At 45.3% G+C, this 12,094-nt stretch overlaps 1 protein-coding gene across 3 annotated transcripts in view; it reads left to right on the forward strand.

Moving 5' to 3' along the window:
* The window catches only part of VGLL4 (vestigial like family member 4), an 87,247-nt gene that overhangs the window by 40,937 nt on the left and 34,216 nt on the right, over window positions 1–12,094 (forward strand). The window contains exon 1 of one of the 3 annotated variants that reach the window (XM_071550902.1): window positions 341–513. The exons of the other annotated variants lie outside the window; for them this stretch is intronic. Coding sequence (XP_071407003.1) covers window positions 432–513 — 82 coding nt within the window. The 5' untranslated portion in view covers window positions 341–431. Of the gene's footprint in view, window positions 1–340; window positions 514–12,094 lie in introns of those variants that run through there. 3 annotated transcript variants of the gene reach the window in all.

Genomic DNA, 12,094 nt, shown 5'->3' on the forward strand with positions numbered 1-12,094 from the left:
CCGCCCCGCGTTCGTCCTGCCCGCCCCGCACCCGCTGCTCCCGCCCCGCTCTCGGGTCGCTCTGCAGCACACAAAGCATCCCGATACCCGCGCGTGCGCGGGGCGGGCCGGGGCCGGGATCGGGATCGGGATCGGGATCGGGGCCCGGCGGGCAGTGCTGGGCACTGCCGCTGTCAGCGCCGGCGCTTGCAGCGGGTTCCCCGTGCCCGGGAACTGCCCTCGCTTCTCTCCCCTGCCGCCTTTTCCCGACGGGTTTGCTTTGCTTTTCTGCTTTTCCCCCTTTTTTTTTATAAAAAAACTCCTTAGAGGAAGCTTCGGGCAGCCCCCGCACCCCGTGCCCAGCGGGCTGGCAGCGCAGCGGGGCGGGGGGAGCGCCGCGCCCCGGCCGGGCTCGGGCTGGGCGCCGCCTGCGAGTCTGCCCGCGCCGCTCGATGCTGGCCGTGAGCATGGACCTGCTCAACTACCAGTACCTGGACAAGATGAACAACAACATCGGCATCCTGTGCTACGAAGGTAATGGGGCCTCTCCATGGGGGGGAACGGAGACCTTCTCCGAGCGCAGTTTGCTGTTGTTGGTCAGCGGGAACGCTCCCTCTGGAGAGCGGCTCCGGCGGAGAGGGACACCCCGCGGCTGTTGGCAGAGCTTTGTTTGAGGGCAGGAATTTCTTTCTTTTCCATTTGGTTTCTCTGGCCTTTTCTACAAGGCGAGTTTTCAGCATCAACTTTACTTTTCCCTACAGACAGCCTTGCTCAGGCGAGAGGCCCCGGCGCGGGGGAGGGTTTGCCATCGGCTCCGGAGCAGCGGGAGCGGCGGTGCGGGCCGAGCGCGCTCCCGCGGATCTCCCGGCAGTGCGGGCCGGGCGCGTTCCCGCTGTCCCCCGGCGGTGCGGGCCGGGCGCGCTCCCGCGGATCTCCCGGCGGTGCGGGCCGAACGCGCTCCCGCTGTCCCCCGGCAGTGCGGCAGGGCGCGCTCCCGCTGTCCCCCGGCGGTGCGGGCCGGGCGCGCTCCCGCTGTCCCCCGGCGGTGCGGGCCGGGCGCGCTCCCGCGGATCTCCCGGCAGTGCGGGCCGGGCGCGCTCCCGCTGCCCCCCGGAGCTGTCCGCACGGCTCAGGCCGGCCCCGCTGTCCCTTGGCCGCGGGGCCGTGTCCATTGTCCGGCCGCCCCGGCCCCTCCTCCCCGCCCCGGCCCCGCTGCGCCCAGGGAGCCGCCGCTCCATCCCCCGGCGCGCCTGGCGCTCGCTCCGCACACTGTCAGCATTCACGGCCCTGTGGGAAGGCGCCTGAGGTAACAGGGCAGAATCAGTTTCTTCATCTAGTGGAGTTTTTCTCTACGTGCGTCTGCGAGAAGTGGTTATGGCTTGGCTTTGCCTGGAAAGAAAGGCACCACTGAGCTAATTCAGCTTGGCAGCAGAACTGTTTTTGCTGTAGCCACACACAGGCAGTGCAAAAATCTTTTTTTTTTCCCTGATTCAGCAGAAGCATTTTCCATGTTCCTTTGGAAAATAAACTTGCTGTAGTTGTGAGGAAAGAAACAACAAGGAGTATACATAGGCCACGGAGATACCTGTCTATGTGCTTTGGAAAAAGCCAGGCCAGAACACTGAATGTCACAGCTGAATCTCACTTTGCAAAACAACCTTTTCTATCACTGAACCAGCGTGGCCACATTTCCTCCCTTCAGGAAGTGGAGGAGCTCCCTGTTGAACTAACCCTGTTAGTATCTTTTGTTTCTTTTGGGTTTTTTTCTTTTTCTTTCCTGCACAAATATGTATATATTCGTTTGAATAAAGCTCTTTTACAGAAGATTGAGCTGAAAAATATAGAGCTGGGGTTCAATGGAGTGTAATTCCCAACCTCTTTCTTTATTAGAACAAGAATTAAGGGTTTAAAAAAACAAAACCAAAAACAAACAAACAAAACTTGTAGGAAACTTTTAACGTCTTCATTGCTCTCTGCAGTAACCAGTGTTTTCTTTGGAATCAATGGATAACTTCTGATGAAGACCATAGAATTTTATGCAAAACTTGATTTATGTACAGTGTGTACATGAGTGTTTTGTTGATCTGTAGTTTTGGCTCATTAGTTCAATTCATTGTAATTATGCCTAGCATTTGTGGAAGATTCTTTCCAGCCTCTTTTTTCCCCACCCTCTTCTCCAGTAATTGCTATTTAACCAGGTCTTAGCTTTAATAGTTCAAAAGCAAAAGAACAGTTTAAGGAATACACTCTATTGGACTAGTTTTTGTTTAGTTTAAACATCTGTTGCTATTTTCCTCATTCTGGAAGTTAACATTTTTAACACTAAAATAAACACAAAAAATGAAGAAAAGCAAAACTTCAGTCGTGTTTATAGTGAGGTGTTTATATCCCAGTGGTTTAAGAAGTATAAACACTGGCAACATCTGTACTGAACTCAAAGGGTGTTTTAGAGATGCCTCTAGATCTTCTAGGCCTCTGCTGTGCTGTTTCCAAGTGAGTTGTGTCAGCAGTGATGGATCTTGTCTTTTCAAAGACACTGCTGCAGTTGTAACTGTATTGACAACAAAGTGTCCTTTCAGACTCAATTAATTAGGATTTACTGAATGTCACACTTGAACTACTTGTAAGTAGATGCCTTCCTGAAAAGTACTTTGAAGGAGGGTAGGCTACAATTATGCTGTATGATGGGAAAAAAAGTTTGGAATTTCAGAGGAAAGCATGATGAGCCTGTATGCCACAGGAAATAAGTGAGATAGGTTCCTTATTCCTTTAGATTCTCTCTTGAAACAGTTGGTTTTGCTTATTGAGGTAATTGGTGTGCTGGTAAAGTGTGTCAGGATCATTTTATGAGGTTTACTTATGATTTTAATCTTTCACCTCTGGCACAAGCCACTGGCACCATGTGCCACTGCTTTGTAGCTACAGCTTGTGGGTAAGAGATGTATTGGTCCATCAGAAGCAGGAAAAGTTCTTCAGTCATGTGCATTTGGCAACCCTTTAGTTCGTCATGGAATAAAGGAGTATAATTTGCATCCTAAGACTTGAGTCCTGCTTTTTCTTGCCCAGTAAGAGTCACAGCAATTTGTTATCTGTAAGCTCCAGGCTGCTGAGTTAATGCCAGCACTGGGATAGTCTTCCTTGGCTGGTAGGTGCCAGAACCTCCCAGGAGCCTCAGCTGTCTCCCTGTCACTCTGTTCCTAAGTTGTGCCATTCATGATCACACTCCAGCAAGTATGGAAACATTGCCCAAGTGCTGTTTAGCATTAACAATTTTTGATTTTGGCTTTCTCTGTGGAGATGTGGAGGAAGAGAGTAAGTAAATGGTGATAACATAAATGGTATGTGCTTCATGGACAGAAAGTGTCCTTTTGCTGAGGATGGGGGAGAAACAAGAGATCTAGAAGTTCTATTAACCTTTAAGATGTAATTGTGTTGCAGATTTACCTGACTGCTTTGTAGATGAAACCTGAAATGAAGATGACTTTTTTTTCCAACATAGGTGTGTTGGTTTTTTGTTGAGGGGGGTGTGTGTATGTGGATTTGTCTGTTTGGTGTTGTTTTTGTTTTTTGTTGTTGTTGTTGGTTTTGGTTTGGGGGTTTTTTTTGTTTGTTGGTTGGTTGTTTCTTTGTTGTTTTACTGGGAGGTTGGTGTAACACTGGTGCAGGTTGCCCAGAGGGGTTGTGGAGTTTCCACCTTTGTACATACTCAAAACGCATCTGGACACAGCCCTGAGCATTCTGCTGTGATTGAGCCTGATTTTGAGGAGGAGGTTCAGACTAGATGATCTCTAGAGGTGACTTTGGAGCCTCAAAACTTGGGAAGTTCTGTACACTCATGTAATTAAAGCAGCCACAGCCAGGAAAAGGATTATAACCTGAGATGAGGTGAGAGAGCTTTTGAAAGGGGGTCCATAGCTTTGAACAGCAGAATAAAGCCATTTCCTTTCCTCAGAGTTGTTTTACACTGATAATTTGTGTCTTTTTGAGTGTTTTCCTTTGAGTGTTTTCCAAGCTTTGAGCACCTTGTGATGCCCCATGATAATCTCAACTCCAATTAGTGCTTTTGGAGGAAAATCTGAATTTTAGCAACATGGTGGGGGTTAGGTTGCATAAAAAAGAACATTTGAGTTTTGTTTCCCTCTCTAGTGAAAGATCAAATAAGAATGTTTTGTCTTCACCCATGGGAAAATGACAGTTATATTAGCAATGATCAACAATTTCAGGCAATTTATTGTAATATTTTTGGTGCAATAGGAAAGGAAAGAAGAAATAATTAGAGAATTGTTGACTCTGCATCTAGATGCTGATTTTTAGCATGAATACATCTGATATTCTCCTACTAAACATTTGCTGCCAGTTGTCAACAATGGCCACTTTAATGAGTAGTGCTCTCATATAATTGTTTTCTTCCTAATGAGCTCAGAGCCATCAGAAAGCCCTTGGGATGCTGCTGCCCCCCCTGCGGTGCCAAGGCCAGGAGCAGAACCAGGCTGGCCCAGCCTGGCATTGCCAGTGCCTCGGGGCCAGTGACAGGCACTTGGTCCAGGCACGTGTTCAGGGGTAGAACATCTGCATCTTGTTTTGCAATGGAAAGTCACTTCACTTCAGCTTAATATTCTTTCTCGGAGAGCATTTTGTGTGAGGTAATGGAGTGCTCAGAGTTAAACAAAACAAATCACAGGTGATCCTGCTCTTTGACTCTGTCTAGCAGGTTTTGGCTCCTCATTTCCGATGGAATATGTATGAGGAGGTGCAGTCTCCGAGCAGATTTGTTTCACTCTGTTGTTTATCCGAGGGAGTGTACAGATGGTTGTGTGTTGGAAGGCAGATTTCTGTCTTCCTCTCTCTCCCAGTTTCAAATGCTTTGGGTTATTACTGCATTCTCAGGGCTGGAAGTGCTGTGCTGGGAAAGGTATAAGAAATGCAATAAGATGCTCAGAAATCCCCCAGGCATGTTACGAGACTTGGAGCACTTGAAATAGTTTTACAGAGTTCTCTGGACAGTCCAGAAGACTGGATTTTTTTAATGAAGAAAATTGAATCCAGATTTCTAGAAAAACATCCCTTTTTGGTTTTAGGACAGCTTACATTAGTTAGTGGCATATTACATAATTTTTTCACTGCCTTCCTGTAACAATGAGGCGTTCCTTGGCTGCAGAACGGAGCTCACAGAGCTGTGTGTCTTCCCAGGGCACTGCGAGGCATTCTGAGTATGTGTCTGCCTTCCCCAGCAGGCCAGCTCAGATGTTTGGGATCAGACAAGCAGCCTCACACAGATTCTGCAAATTTCATTTGTTTTTTAATGAAATGTAATGTGTTTTCTTAAGTTCTAAAGAATAGTTTCCATCAGCTGTTTCTGCTGACCTTGCATTTTTCTCTGGGTTTGTAACATCAGTTTCTCCTATTAACTCCAAAGTTTGGTTTAGTTTCTAAATATATGAAATGACTTTAGCACTGTTCTATCGAAAATGGGATAAAAATCTCTTTCACGGTGAATTAAGTGTTCTTATTTGTAATGCAGTGTAAAATTTCTGTTCAAAGCCACCATGCACCTACAGAACTTTCCCCATTTTTAGAACATTCTGAGGGTTTTGCTTTGTCAATGTCTTTTATCTTCAGGAAAAAACAAAGAGCCCCAACTTCACAGTTGGGCTTTTCTTACTCATTTCCTCCTAGCATGAAGTTGGGAATATCCTCTTCAGTACTGACATCAAAATTCGGTTTATTTTCCTCATTCATCAAAGGCAGGATAGATTAAGGTCATACTTAAGCTTTATTTTTCCCCCTGGAGTTCTGTTGTTCTCCTCACCCTGGATGCTATTTCAGCATTTGTTCTGAGAACTCAAACAAGGAAATTAAAATCCTAAAAATAATAGAGTGTTATGCCACATCTTTCAGTAGATAAGATAGGCAGCACATTTTTTTCTGAGATAAAAGGTGGTGAGGTTTGTAGCAATAAGTTGAACTCTGTGTTAATGAGCAATTTGCTTAAAGGCTGTAACTTGTTACTCACAAGTCAAATTTGTTACAGTGCCAGGTTTCTTTGGATATAAATCCAGGGATTTTAGGAGACATTGAAAAAGCTTAAATTACTCCAGAGTTTGAACAATGCACTGTATTGTAAGGAGAACTGTTAGAGAAAAAATAAAGCTTAAACAACAGTCTTCATTGTGTGGCATCTAAAATTATGAATGAAAAAGTTCATCCATATGTATTGGGTTTGCCTTTTTTAAATATCTGCTTTGCATGAAAATAGTTGTCTATTAATTTCTTCTTGAGGATTAATACAGATGGGCCTTTATATTTGATTTTGGCTGAATAGGCTGCAGAGTTTGAACATGCTGCATGCAGACAGCGTGCCAAGCAATTTAGCTGAGTTGTTTACACTAACAATAATCCCACAGGACAGAGCCTATAATTTCTCCCTGATAATAGTGTGAGGTAGTGGGGAACACAAGTTTCTGCAGAAGTGTTTACAAAAACGGTGTTACACCTTCTCAGCGTTAAAGACTCATGAGTGGGTTTGGGTTTAATTTCTTCATTTAAGCCAGCCAGTTTTTCCTGCATTGTGCAGTCTGTGTCATCTCCCTGGAAATTGGTTTCCAGAGGAGCATGGAGCGATCCCTGGACACACAGGGGCATTGTTCCCCTCCCTCGGGGGACAGGCCAGCCCTCGGGGACAGCTGGCCCTGGGACACAGCCCTGCCGGCGGCTGCTGTGCCAGCCCTGGCCCTGGCACTGCACTCACCCCACCCCCTCCCTGCTCCCCTTGCCGTTCCTGCAGGCAGATTGCCCTGGGGGCTCCATCTCACAGAGAGGAAGGACATTCTCGTGCCTGTCTCTACAAGAGGGCTTGGTGGTGTGCACAGCTTGGTGAGCTCTGGTGTGTATCCTGGGAGCCTTGATGGGATGGAGGAATGGACCATCCAGTGCATTGAATAGGCACTGAATTGAGCTCTTCATTAGGGTTATCTCTGTCCACTTGTAAACTTCATGTTACAGATGGATGGAGTTGGAAAAGTCTTAATATCAGAAGTAGTCTGGCACTGATTGTAGAGCAAGGCAAGCTTGGAGCACTTTGGATCACAGAATATCCTGAGCTGGAATGGACCCATCAGGATCATCAGTCCAACTCCTGGCCCTGCACAGACACCCCAAGGATCCCACCCCGTGCCCCAGAAGATCATCCAAACCCTCCTGGAGCTCTGCCAGCCTTGGGGCTGTGCCCACTGCCCTGGGGTGCTTAGTCAGTGCCCACCACCCTCTGGGGGAAGAACCTTCTCCTGAGATCCCACCTAACCCTGCCCTGACACAACTTCAGGCCATTCCCTTAGAGAAAGCCATTCCTTGTTAGGAAGGATCTCTGTGGGGCATCTTACTGTGTAACCTTGGTGAAGTTGCCATAATGGTGTTCCCTGGACCACCACAGCATCAGTGCTGGCCAAAGGAAAGTCATCCAGAAACCTCAGTGAGGTGATGAGTCTTCATCAAAGATCTTTAGAGACCTAAGTTTTAATCGGAATGTCAGTCCTGAAAATCTCAGGGTAATAAGGATGGTGGGGGTGAAAGTGTGAAATGGATGTTAGAAGGTTACGTGAGTTTCACAGCGATGTTTGGTATTGGACTTTTTTAAAAACAAGACTTTAGAATGTTTCCTTGCCTAAATTTCATGGCACTGTTTGGCATCAGAATTTGTTAAGTGCCTTTCCTTTTTTTCCTTGCTTTTAAACTTTGTTGTTGCTAGTGTTAAAAACAAGACCTTGTGAAACACAGTAGCACTTGGTGCAGTTCAGTTTGTCCCTCCCTCAATGTTATGGTGACACTTTGTGCCTCATTTTCTCTTTGGAGGAAAAGCTCTTCCACAGTGTGGTGTACATGGATGGAGGTAGATAATATTTGGGATAAAGTGGGATGTGAGAGCCTTTGTGGCACACGGGGAGGAAGGGAAGGGAGTCTTGAGCAGGCAGGTGCCCGCTTATTTCCTTCTTTACACAGTACACATTGTTACAGAGTCTGTGGTTATTTAAAGACCTTCTTTTTCACTCCTCATCAGTTTGGAGTGTTCCCTGTCAGCTGTGAGAATCAGGAATTGTAGGGTATAACTTTCCTCCTATTCTTCCAAATGATGCTAGCAGGTTCCAGGAAATATATTTGTTCTCCCAGGAAAAGTTTGGAACCAGTTGTGTTTAAAAAGCAGTAGTTTTTCCTGGAAACCCATTTGACAGAGCAGGCGTGGAAACCACTCAGCATTGCATTTCCCTCTTTTGTGAGACTGAATATTTATTCCTCAATATACAGAAATAGATTTTTTTTTTGCCTTTAAACATGGTTTGTAGTGAGGTGTGAGAGAGATTTAGTACATGAGCCTACCATTTTTATTGCCCAGGGTAGGAATGGCACTGTGGTATGGGAATCTAGACCAGTATTGGAACATTTATTATGTTTTGTTTGGACTAAAAGTCCCAGAACAGCAGATTGGCAATAGTTACCATCTACAAACTACCCAGTCCAGCCATCTTTTGCATAAGAAGAGTAAAACCAAAGCTGCTAACTAGATCTTTTGCAATAGCTGTTGTCTTTTGGAAATGAGTATTTACTTCTTTGACAAATGGCATCAGCACACTGTGGTTGCACTTCAGAGATGGTATTGGGACTTTCAGTTTTCTTATTTAATTGCTAATTTTTAGTAGGTTTTATTTCTGAAAATAAATTCAGGATATTTGTAAAACTAGCAGGTTTGGACACTTTCAGAGCAGAACCTTTCAGAATATTATGGTCTCTTGGCTCCAGATTACTAAATTGAAGTTTTTCTTTGTCATGTTTTGCTAATTAAATAGTCCTATGAAGAAAATCAAAGTTATCCAGGCAAAAGGACACTTTCTGTGAATCTGAATTATCTAGGAAGATCAGTAAGTGCTGCACAAGAGCTGGCCAAGAAAAGTAGCATTATTTAGTTGTTGTGTTTATATTCTTTGGAAAGTAATATGTCCTATAGCAGGAGCTCTATAAAAAGTGCTCTTAGCACACAGAAAAAGAAGTTGACATAACTATGGCACCTCCTTTGTTGTGATTTTATACAGAACACACTAACTGAAGAGGGGGTGAGGGAAGTGCTGTGTGATTCATATAGGACAAGTTTGAACTCAGCCAGTTTCTTGGGTTTAGTATAAATATTTATGGCATTGAATGGGATTTTTTTTAATATGCTTCCTTGTGCTCTGGGCCTTTCAGATGTGCTGCTCAGCCATCTGGTGTGCTCTGGTGCTTGTTTAACCCCCCCTGCCGTGTTCCTGCTGGGGCATCTCGGGCAGCACTCGCTGTGGTTGGCGTGGGTCGAGCCTCCTGGAGCAGCTGGGAGGGAGGATGCTGACTGCACATTTTCCTGCTGAACACTCCAAAACCAGGGGCTGCAGTGAGAGAGGGGAACACACTGCTCTTGTCTTGCTGTAGGCATCACACTGAGTTGCTTACCACAGGTATCAAAAATAGGAATTCCAGCATTAGCAAGGCTGTTTACAGAGTCTTGACTGGTTTCTGTATCTTAGCAAATGCTTCTCTCATTGATGTTATATAATCAAAGTATTTAACTCAGTTCAGCAGCAAAAAAAAAACAACAAAACCTCAGTTCTCTTTCCTTTAAAAATCTCTAAAAGTCCAGCTGTCTAAGACTGTAACTGCTTTGAGGTACATTATGGTTGCCTTAACAGCGAATCTGTGGATCTTCTGAGTTCTTCATAGTACAGTAATTTGAACACTACCCTATTTAGTTTCACATGTTTCTCAATGGGTCAATTTTGAAACAAGTGTGATAGCAAACATTTTAATATATGTTTATATTTTTAATTTTCTCTACAGAGTCCTGGTTCTCACAGAAGTCCAGTTAATTCAACTTTTAGATTCCCCCATGAAATAAACAGTGAACTTATTTGCAGAGGGGAAAAAGAGGCTGTAATTGGTTGACTTCAGAAACGTCAGGGATGAAGCTGACAGCAACATTCCAAGTAATTGTAATTGTAATATTTTGCCATAGCTGCTAAACCTTACTGTGACCTGTCAGTAAACAAAAAGTGCTTTTCCCTGTTTGAGATGTGCAAATAAAAATTGTCATTAATCAGCTAAGCGGATAAAAACTCTGAAACTTGGACTGATGACATGTGGATGAGATCCTTGCTTTGTGCTGAGCAGTCATGACCAGAAAGCAAGAGCTTTTGGAATAAAATATTGTGGCTGTGGTTCATCTGCAGTGAAGCCTATTTAAACTGCAGTGATGGAATTTGTTTCAGTGGAAGTAGTTGAGTGTTTTTAGCTGGCACAAAGAATGAGCCCTTAGAGACAACAGTGGGATTTTATAGTGGGATGAATGTTAGGTTCCTCTGTCCTCCACAGGACCTCCACAGGTCTGTTCTTTTAGATTAGGCCTGTTGAGTTGCATAAAAGGAATGTTCCCACAGAAGCCAACAGTTAATTTTTATATTCTCTTCAGAAGATGAGTTGGGATAAGAAACTCCAATGAAATAGCAGTGCCACTGTGATCCTGCAGTGCATGTCTCAGCAGCGGGCAGGCTGAGAGCCCAGTTGTGACCTGGAGCAGTGGAGAAATGTTTAGGGTTTACGTCATCCAAGTGAGATGGGAAGGATTAAACAGATCTGAGGAGTGATACCACAATAATGCAGTGAGAGGTTTGATTTCTGGATGTCAGTGGTGGGTCACAAACACACAACTGACATTTTGTGTTACCTTTGTTTTATCAGCTCCACTGCACTTTCCTGTCCATTCTGTGTTTTGTCAGGAACAAGTCACTTCTGCAGCTCTAAAACAAAAGAACTGGAGTTAAGTTAATCAAGAGGGAGATTCAGCTCAGGACTAGTAGGTGTAGGGGAAGAAGACAATTTAACTTTGGTAATGCTCACCCCTTACAATCCCATGACTTGAAATAACTTCAAAAATACGTATTTCTGCTTGTTCCCTGCTCTTCCAAGAGTTCTGGAAAACCTGCCCACAGTGCCCAGAAGGCTGTGAGAAATCCTGCCCAGGCAGCAAACACAATCCCTCCCTCTATCTTCCCTGCCTTCATTTCCCCTGGGAGAGAACACTGATTTTAGTGACCCTGCAACGTGGCCCCATGAACCAGCTCCTTCCTGTGAAAGGAAGAGCCCAGCTCGGAGTTAGGCAGTGCCCCCACCCACTCCCTGGCACCGTGGGACTGGCTCCCTCCTTGCCTCTGCCGGCCTCAGCAGTGCCAGCCCCTGACTCGTGCAGTGGGTGGGAGTGTTAATTCAGACCCACCACCTTCAGTGCTTTTGGGGAGGAGTTAATCATGTTCTCTGGGACCAGGTTTTTCACGACTGGAGTCCTCTCATGGAACAGTTTTCAAGCTTTTGTACTCTGTGGTTGCCTAAAATTTTGTGGTAGATCTCTTCATAGCCATTTTTTCCCCAGTAAAATTACTCATCATAGTTGCATGTCATGAACCCAAGGTTAAGAACTGCTGTGTCAGAGGCACAGAATTAATTTTATCTTTCTCCTTATTGATGGTGTGTGCCTGTTTGCTTTGGAAGACAGTCCTATTAGAAACAATGGTAGTATTTTAGAGTTTTTATGTTTGTTTCTTTATGTCATCACCCTGGAGAAATTATATGGAATCCTTTCCTTTGAATCTCATCCACTGTTCTCTGGGCTCTTCGAGAAGATGAAACCTTCACAAGTTCTTAGTTATTAAAACACTGCATGTGAGCAGCATCTGAGGGAGACTGTTGGGTTGTCTCAGAATAACACAGCCAGTGGGTTGGAGGGCTCTGTGTGATCCATAAACCCTTGCAGTGCTTGTGCAGAGCTGGAATCGTGCTCTGCACTGGCTGGGGCAGGGCCTGGGTGGGATCTCAGCCTGCTGCCCTCAGCCAGCCCAGCCCTGCACACGAGGGACTGGCAGGAGGGCACAGTCAAAGGATGATCTTGTTTCCATCTGAATGGCTGCTGTGGTTTGTGCCTGCCCTGCACAGTTGTCATTGCTGCCTTGCTCTGCCCCTGCAGAAGGGATTTTGGAGCCCATTTTGAAGGACAAAGGGATTTTGTTCTCTACAATGAATTCTTTGTGGGAAACGGGTTGGAGTTGTT

This window comes from Pithys albifrons, chromosome 3, assembly GCF_047495875.1.
Source record: "Pithys albifrons albifrons isolate INPA30051 chromosome 3, PitAlb_v1, whole genome shotgun sequence".
NCBI classification, from domain to species: Eukaryota; Metazoa; Chordata; class Aves; order Passeriformes; family Thamnophilidae; genus Pithys; species Pithys albifrons.